This window comes from Misgurnus anguillicaudatus, chromosome 22 (assembly GCF_027580225.2).
Source record: "Misgurnus anguillicaudatus chromosome 22, ASM2758022v2, whole genome shotgun sequence".
Classification (NCBI taxonomy): domain Eukaryota; kingdom Metazoa; phylum Chordata; class Actinopteri; order Cypriniformes; family Cobitidae; genus Misgurnus; species Misgurnus anguillicaudatus.
In genome coordinates this window covers 18,390,628-18,399,686 of record NC_073358.2, presented here as the reverse complement: position 1 = coordinate 18,399,686, position 9,059 = coordinate 18,390,628, and the positions used below count along the sequence as shown (strand labels likewise).

Sequence of the window (9,059 nt, the reverse complement as noted above, 5' to 3'; positions counted from 1 at the left end):
CCCCTGCTGCTGCACCCACAGGTGTGTGAAAACAAGACTTCAACCAATATTTGCAGAACACATCAGTACAGTACCGCCTCATATCTTTAACATTCACAAAGTCAAAACACTTTGTGAATTAGTCCCTTTAGTAATATTCATTGTATTTCTAAATGCAAACTCAATTCTACTGCAATGTATGCCACCAATCAGCTGCATAGATACCTTTTTAAGTACTGCTCATTTGCATGTTTATGTTCCTAATGTTTTTATGTCTGAAGTATAACTTTAAACATGTAAAACAGGTTAAAGCAAGTTCTAAACAATTTCACACTTTTTTTAAGCACTTGATGTGTCACTCACACTGGCAAACATATTATTATCCCAATAACGAAAGAAGTTGGTTATGTAATGTATTACCTTTCTGTCTTCTCATTGCACTGTGCATTGTATTTTCATTTCACAGGACAACAGAGGAGGAGAGCCACCCGGAGGCCCCGTGATGATCCTTCAGAGGTGGAGCAGACGCTGTTGGAGCTCCTGAGGCATCCTCCAGCCCCCCCAACACCACCCCCACCAACACCACCCCCACCCCACCCCCCCACCACCAGCGTCTGCGGATGAACACTTCCTCCTCAGCCTTCTGCCTTTCCTGCAGAGCATGCCGCCTCATACCAAAGAAATGGTGAAATTTCACATTTACAAAATAGCTTTGGAAAACAGCACCATTGTGCTTAATTTGGAAAATGTGGACCCCCACACCCCACAGTAGACTTTGTTTAAATAAACGAGGCAGCAGGCTCTGCAGGAAATGCAGAATGACCTCCTTCCTCTTGTCCTTCATTTTGTTCCCTGAGACTTTTCCACCTTTCAAGCGAGGTCCTTTTTGTTTCTGTCTCTGCATGTACGTAGTTTGTTAATATTTTATTGTTATTACGAATGATCTTTGTTTTTTAAGTTATTTTAAGTTTATATAAAATGAATTTATGTTTGGCCAAAATAAATTTATTTAAACTACGACTACATGCGTGGTGTTATTGTAATGCACTACAAAGCAAGTGATTTGTCACATACCAATTTGATTTTGACATATATTACACATTCTTATTGTACTGAACCCTATTTATTCAATATCTACATCTTCATTATATGAAACATTATTAAAAGACAATGAACATACTAGTGTGTCTGAACAGTGTTGTGTAAGGAAAACAAAGAAAACACAGGACAGGTTAATTACTTTTGTAGGCTGGCTTTATTTGTCATCCAAACACAAATAAATGACATTTTCTTTTCCAGGAATAACCTGAACAAAAACATAGCACAGACGTATAGAACTATTACACATCAAAGCAAAGGAGGAATGACATTGTTCAGCTATGTTACCTATGATTGTGACACTGAACACTTGCAGTCATACATTTCTGAACTACATGAAGTAACAATCCAAATATGGGATTGTTCACCATGTTATACTAATAATAGGACTAATAGTAATGTATGTTTTTATCACTGTACCTTACATAGTAACGTGGTAAACGTACCATTTGGAAAACTTTATGACTCAGGGACTAAAACGATTAGATGTGCATGCTGGAGTGGACCTAACAACCTGGAACTGGCCCAGCACGAGTAGAGCAGACAGACAGACCAGACACAGTGCACCCATGACCTGCTAAGGAAAGGAGGTAAAAAAACAACAACACACAAACCAAAAATCTTACACAGAACATGTTGAATTTCATCTTACAAGAAATACCTTTACATAGTTCAATATATAAAACTATGTAATGTTATTTGTTGTAAGTTCAAATATGTATATATAATTGTGTATCTGTATGTGTGTGTGTGTGTATATGTATATGTGTATATGTATATATATATATATATATATATACAGTGGGGAACCTTCAGGGCCTTCTACGCCTTCAGAGAAGGCCTAAAAAAATTAATAAAAATATTTTTTATAATAATACTAATAAATAATAAAGTATTCAATAAAAATATGTTTTTACATGTTTAAATTTATATTTAATTTAATTTAATACATGTAATATATTTTCTCTCATCTATGTTCTAACGTTAAGCTTACTGTCAGGTTCATATCCAATCAGAATCGTCTGTCTCTATTAAGGCCCGGTAAACTGGCTCATTCATTGGTTAGGACTTCAAGAATCCCAAGGAAGGCCAAGCTATGTGTTTTGGTGTGGAGAGTGACGGGCAAATCGACCAATCACGCTTTGATTTCAAGTGGGCGGGTAAAAAACAAAGCATTGTAAGCCTTCATGAAGTCCTAATCATGCAACAAGCTGGATGCGAGCTGCCGTAAAACACCAAAGAAGAAGAAGTCCTAATCATAGACCGTCTAATGGCCCGAATCTCTGCGGTGAGAGTGGTTGAGGTAAATGGCAGAAAACGTGATTGACGTTGTGGCTAGTCTGATAGGGCTGAGGTAAAAACGAAATTACTTAAGCGGGTACTCGTGAAGAGCACAGCCGAGAGATGCGCGTGCAGCTGCGCTGCGTATATCAGACGTGAACACGAGAAAAATAATGGGTTTAATTATACTTTCACTTCCTGACAGTTTTACTTGAGGATAGTAATGACTGCAGGCGACGCCGAATTACATACAATATAATTACCTAACTAAATCTCAGAGAATGCAAAAACATTCACCGGGGCTCGGGCTAGGGATTTTGCGAGCCCGCAAAATATAACAGTTATAAGCCACAAGGAGGTGCACTGAGAACGCAGGGTGCTATATTTCCCCTTATGAAAAAAGACTAACAAGCTATCCTACAGCTAAATATATATTTACAAAAAACAAAAATTAAATGCAAATTTACAGAACAGCAGAGTCTGTATTTGTGTTTATCAGTTAGATTAAAGTAATTTTAAACTTTAAAACTGCATTTAAAGGCAAACGATGCCTATTCTGTAATTTAACTTTGCGTGCTCAGAATTTTTACACGTTCACTGTATGATTTAACGAAATACGAATAGCCTAGTATTATATTCTGAATTTTAAAATTTATGAAAAACAAACTACTCTCAATTTATTTTGGTGTTTTTTCCCCCATGCTCACTTGTCTCCATTTTCCTGTTTTTAAGAATTAAGGCGGTGTAGTAAGTAGAACCTATCCATTAAATTTGTGACTTTCATTTATTGCGCCATGCGTAATTGCGCATGGAGAGGCATTTGCACTTCATTGCATATTTTGAAGGCCCAGCTGAAGTACTCACGGTTCGCCACTGTATATATATATATATTAGGGCTGTCAATAGATTAAAATATTTAATCGCAGTTAATCGCATGATTTCATGAGTTAACTCGCGATTAATCGCAAATTAATCGCACATTTTTATCTGTTCTAAATTTAAATGTAACACTTTTTAAGATTTTAATGCTCTAATCAGCATGGATTTGGATAATATATATGCTATATGCAAATGTATGTCTACAACAGCCTGTTTACATTTTCAACAGAACCATCAGCCATAGTTTTATAAATGTTTTTGCCTTTAGAAGACCTTGTTCTTTCTCCATTTCTGTTTGCTGCTGCATCATTTGTGACCTGTGCTGGCAAATTGAGTTGGGATGAGCAAATTTTCAAAAATGTGTCATTTATATTTTAACATTCTCTATTAAAAAACTTCAAAACAATTGGACCAATTGTTGGAATCTGACAAAGCATGACAGAACTATACCTGACATTGAGACAGACCACTTTAAGACTGTAGGATAATGCAAGGGTTTAATATAAATGACACAACAGATACTTTTCCTTAACAGTTAACCAAACATTCACTTCAGATATAACAGATTATAGGTCATACCTGCGTGAATTCTTGTCAAAACAGATATTTTTAAACCTGTAATTTTGTGTTAGATGTCTATACAGTATATATCGAGCCCAGTCTCCTGAAGATGCGTATAAATAGCACGAAGTGTCATACACTTGCGCGCTTGTGTGCATGCGCTTCAGACGTCTGCGTCAGACATCACTTTTGAGCCTTGTCACTCTTAATAACTCTTTTAACATCAATCAGATCCCGAACTTTATCTCTCTTAATAATTATTTTAACATCAAGAAAGTCCTGCGGTCTATTTTCTATAATTTCTGAATGCTTTTTAAAACGAAACTAAAAAGTGAAAGAAGACGCATCTTTGCTTTATATGGATTTGGGACGGTACACCTCACAGAAAACGTGCAGATAAAGAAAACTGCACGTGCAGAAAACGTGCATTTTAGATGTTTAATTACCATTTAGAGCATTTGATTCGCTAGACGAGAGCTTAATGTTATTATTTTTATGAAAAGCTCCGACTCATCTAGACAGCGCCAGTCACTTGCTGTGTCTCAATTCATCCAGCTGTGAGTCAACAGAAATTGCGTGTTGCCTTAATCGCGCGTTAATAAAATTAGTGCCGTTAAAATGAATTTGCGTTAACCCGTTATTAACGCGTTTATTTTGACAGCCCTAATATATATATATATATATATATATATATATATATATATATATATATATATATATATATATATATATACATATATATATATATATATATATATATATATATATATATATATATATATGTAAATATGTACATACACACACACACACACACACACACATATATATTTTTAATGAAGGTAAAACTGTGAGTTGATGCTCTTTATAGGTTTGTGGGTGGCTCTTAAAAGAGCCGTTGTGGGGAAGACATGAGTACGACTTCAAACATTACTCTATCGGCTGCCATGTTACTGCTCCCTCTGCTGAGAACGTAGTGATGCACCGAAATGAAAATTCGGTTTTCGGCCGAAACCGAAAACCGAAAAAAGGAAACCATGGCCGAAAAACCGAAACCGAAACACCGAAATAAATTATTATGCCAATTATTAGTACAATTGCATTTATGGCTATCACTGTGTACTAACTTTACTAGGGGTGTGTGACGGATAAAAAAACTCACAGTTCGGATCACATTACAGTTTTTGAGGCACAGATCAGATTATTTTTCGGATCAGCAAAAAGCAGGTGGGAAAAATCTAATAAACAATAAAGAAATTGCAAACATTTATAAAAGAGAACAAAGTTGTACATTAATAAGGTCTGAAATTAGCATTAGGTACAGAAATCAAATTAAATGAATCATAACACAATAAATTAAATATATTATTATTTTTTAGAGCTATTTGTCTCTTTGTCATGGGTTGTTTGATCAACATTAATGACACAGACTTCAGTAGGTTAATCTGACTGTAATCTATACAGACATAAACAAATGTTTTTATTAGAAAAAGAATACTGTGGAGAGAATTTTGTTTATATGTGCCCTATCAATAACAGAGAGAATTTATGTTTGCTTGTTTTTTTTTTAAACGCGTCTCTATTCAAATTATTACTCTAGTGCAGCACTGATTTGGAGACATTTACAGTACATTAAAACATTAGGATAGGTGAAGAAAAGAAACCGATCCACCATTGCAAACACAGTTTCGAACAAACAAGAAGACAACAAAGAACAGGAATCAAACAATATGGTAACAAACATGCTCCACAGCTTTCTGTTTATGGATGAAATAAAATTAAAGAAGAAAAACGATAGTATGTGTGCAAATGCTGTCTATTTCCTTTGTATAATTGTTTGTAGTGGAGTGTCCTGTCTTAATATTTTCACGCGCATGCGATGTTGTACGCGGACTGTACGCGGACTGTACGCGCACTGTCCGTGCGGTCTCAAATTTTGGGCTGCACGAAAATGATGACGAAAATGATGGCGCGCATACGCGGACGTCCCTAGTATACTTTCGGCTTTAAGGGCACTTAAACGCATGCATATACAGAGACTGATGGTGAATCCCAAACAGCGCAACAGTCGCTCCACATAAAAACGTTACGTTGTGTTTCATTGCTTTATTCGCCAAATGTACGTTAATGGATTACAGTAAGAGACACATAGCGCGACTCTCTCTAAAGTTTACACATCAAGACATTCTTAATCTTTGCAGACGCGTGCAAACAGCTGGACCCTGAGTGAAACCTGCTTGAGCACGAAGGGGAGGGGTGGGAGACGACTGATCACCGTGAGAGGCTGAGTGAAACCCAAGCGCTAGCGCACAGATGAAAGGGGCGCGGTTGACATTCATTTTCGGTTTACATTTTCGGCTGGATTTTTTATTTCGGCCCGAAACCGATAATGCCATTTTCGGCCGAAATTTTCGGCGACCGAAATTTCGGTGCACCCCTACTGAGAAGTGTGACATAAACACTTCCCTCACCCGGATTGCCTCTCTGGAGGAGTTGTTTGCCGCAACCCGACCCAGACCTGGCCATTGCAACTCACCAGCATTTCCTGCACCCCTCACAGCAGGTGCCTCTGTGCCCATCGAACACCTCATGAAGTTGTGGAGAACACATGTCGCCTTCACACACTTCTCTGCAACTTCAGGGTGGAGCTCGATGAGCCGCCGGTACATCCTCCACTGTGAGGAGAGGATGCCAAAGGCATCTTCCACCACCAGCCGGGCTCTGGAGAGACGGTAATTGAAGACACGCCTCTCTGGAGGAAGGGAGTGTCCAGGGAAGGGCCGCATGAGGTTCTTCCTCAGCGGGAATGCCTCATCAGCCACGAAGACATGGGGCAGGGGTCCTCTTTGTTCAGCACCAGGTAGAGACTGGTCAGGAGGCAGATGAAGTGTGCCAGCCTGGAGAGCCTGTCCAAAGGCGGAGTTGGCCAGAATCCCGCCGTCACTGGTCCTGCCGTACCCCCCAACATCAATCACCCGGAAGCAATAGTTTGCATCCACAACTGCAAGGAGAACGATGGAGAAGGTTCCCTTGTAATTGTGGAACTGGGATCCTGAGTTGGGGGGTGCCTTTATCACCACATGCTTCCCATCCACCGCTCCACAGCACAGAGGGAAGTTCCAACGCTCCTGAAATTCCTCTGCAATGGACCTCCAGGTATCAGTGGTGGGCACAGCCATGTAGTCCTCCACAAGGCAGTCCCAGATGGCAGTCACTACCTGGGGGACAATCTTGCACACGGTGGCGACCCCAACCCTGAAGCTAGACGCGATGGTCCTGAATGAGTCCCCAGTGGCAAGAAATCTAGAAAACATTGTTATAAATATTATTAGAATAATATGTTGTCATTAGAATATTATTATAAGTACACTGCAATAGTACCACTGTATTGAATTTAAAGGAAGCATAACTTAAAAATTAACAAGGATTACACTGAGTTAAAAACAGGACTAAATTAGGACGACACAGCAGAAAAGTATGAGTCAACCAGTGTTGTTAGGAAAACTAAGCATGTTTTCATTGTGTTAAAAGTGTAGTAACCATGTTTTTTTGGGTGTATTGATTACTATAAGCAAAACCATGGTTTTACTACAGTAACCATAGTTAAACTATGTTTTTTTGAAAACAATGGCTATCAAAACCATGATTACTTTGTGGTTACCATAGTGTCACTACAGTAACCATGGTTTTACTACACTAACCATAGTTATTTTGTGAGTAACGTGGTTTTACTACAGTAACCATGTTTTTTACTGTAGTAAAACCATAGTTAATTTGATAACCGTAGTTTGACACACATTGATAGCATAGCGTACTCGCATACTGTATTTAATATATACATATACACTGTATTTTACATACATATACATTTACTAACCGAAGACAGATAGACAGGCGCTCCGCAGCTGGGATAGAGCGTCTGTAGTTGGTGTCCTGAAGGGTGATCCTCGCTCCAACGCGGGACAACAGCTCATCAAATTGGGCGCGAGACAGGCGAAAGTACCGCTGAAAGCGGCCGTCATCCAGGCGCAGCTCCTGGAGCAAATGATGATACTCCCCAAACTGCGTACGCCTCCGGATGGTCTCATGGACCCAAATACGGCGACGCTGACCTCTACGCCGCTGTTCTGCTCTCCAGAGCAAATACAACGCGGTAACTCTCTCGATAAATGCACGATTAACATTAGCCATCTTGAAAACAGACACTCGCACAGCAGTTGCCCCTCCCACAAGAAGCGGATTTTGCCTCTGACGCGCGTCAAATTCTTGCTTTTTCCGCGCGTCTACTCCGCTCTACACGCGCGAATGCATTCAAAGTGTTCAAGCGCCAAACTAGGCGCGGTAGACGCGATTTTGACGCCCAAAACGCGTTTGGTGTAAACCCTGCATTAGAATGATCGCCGACCGTGAGCCAACGTAAACCCGCCCTAATTATTATGACCTATATGCGGCGCAATCCGCTTCGCTCTCCCATTGAACACAGCTGATTTTCGGCTGCATTGCTGTAAACGTCACAGCATGTTTATAAAGCAGCTGTTCCAGTGTTAAAGGGAGCGAGGCATCAGGATCCCACCGTTATATAATTGATTTGTTTAGGCCAGGGGTCTCCATGGTGCCAGCACATTCTATTAGTCTCAATTGTAATATTTATTTATTACATACATATGTTTTATATTAACTTGGCTTGGTTTACGTATGTTAACATGTTAAACAATACTAAAACATATCAAAAAGTAAAATAAAATAAAATCAGTAAGTAAAACAAAAAAGTTTTGAGTAGAATAAATAAAAAAGTAGCCCTCCAGATTGTTTTATCCATATTGTTGTAGCCCTTGCTCACAATGTTGGAGACCCCTGCAGGCTAACTCATTTCATATTGTGTATCAACAACAATCAACACTCAATAACAGTTTATGTTGTGTTAATCATAAAATTTCTTCCCTAACAATTTGACAAGAGCTAGTTGAGAAGTAGGCAACTAGCCCACTTGCATGCAAGACTCCGTCCGTGGCTGCGCAGTCTGCAGCCGCTTCCTTTTGAGTTGCCAGGTCTTATGACAAAAAAAGTTTAAATTGAAAGTAAGTGATTGTTATGTGTAGGGTGTATTTCATACACAATCTGACAACCTGGTAAATGTCAGTCTAACAGAAAAAAATGGATCAGTGAGTTTTCCAGGAGAAATAACAAAACAGAAGGGCATCTGGAAATTTTTTTTTACTTTGTTTTTGCAAAGGCAGTTTCATTTATTTTAACACTCCACAAAT

General features: G+C 39.0%; 1 protein-coding gene across 1 annotated transcript; it reads right to left on the bottom strand.

Annotated features, from left to right (window-relative positions):
- Positions 1 to 1,234: 1,234 nt before the first annotated feature.
- Positions 1,235 to 8,577, bottom strand: LOC129440693 (uncharacterized). The gene is made up of 3 exons (XM_055200183.2): positions 7,673 to 8,577; positions 6,009 to 7,098; positions 1,235 to 1,285 (listed from the first exon to the last, which is right to left on the bottom strand). The coding sequence occupies exons 1-3, from the start codon at positions 7,984 to 7,986 to the stop codon at positions 1,235 to 1,237; spliced, it is 1,455 nt and encodes a 484-aa protein (XP_055056158.2). The 5' UTR covers positions 7,987 to 8,577.
- Between the last annotated feature and the right edge of the window lie 482 nt (positions 8,578 to 9,059).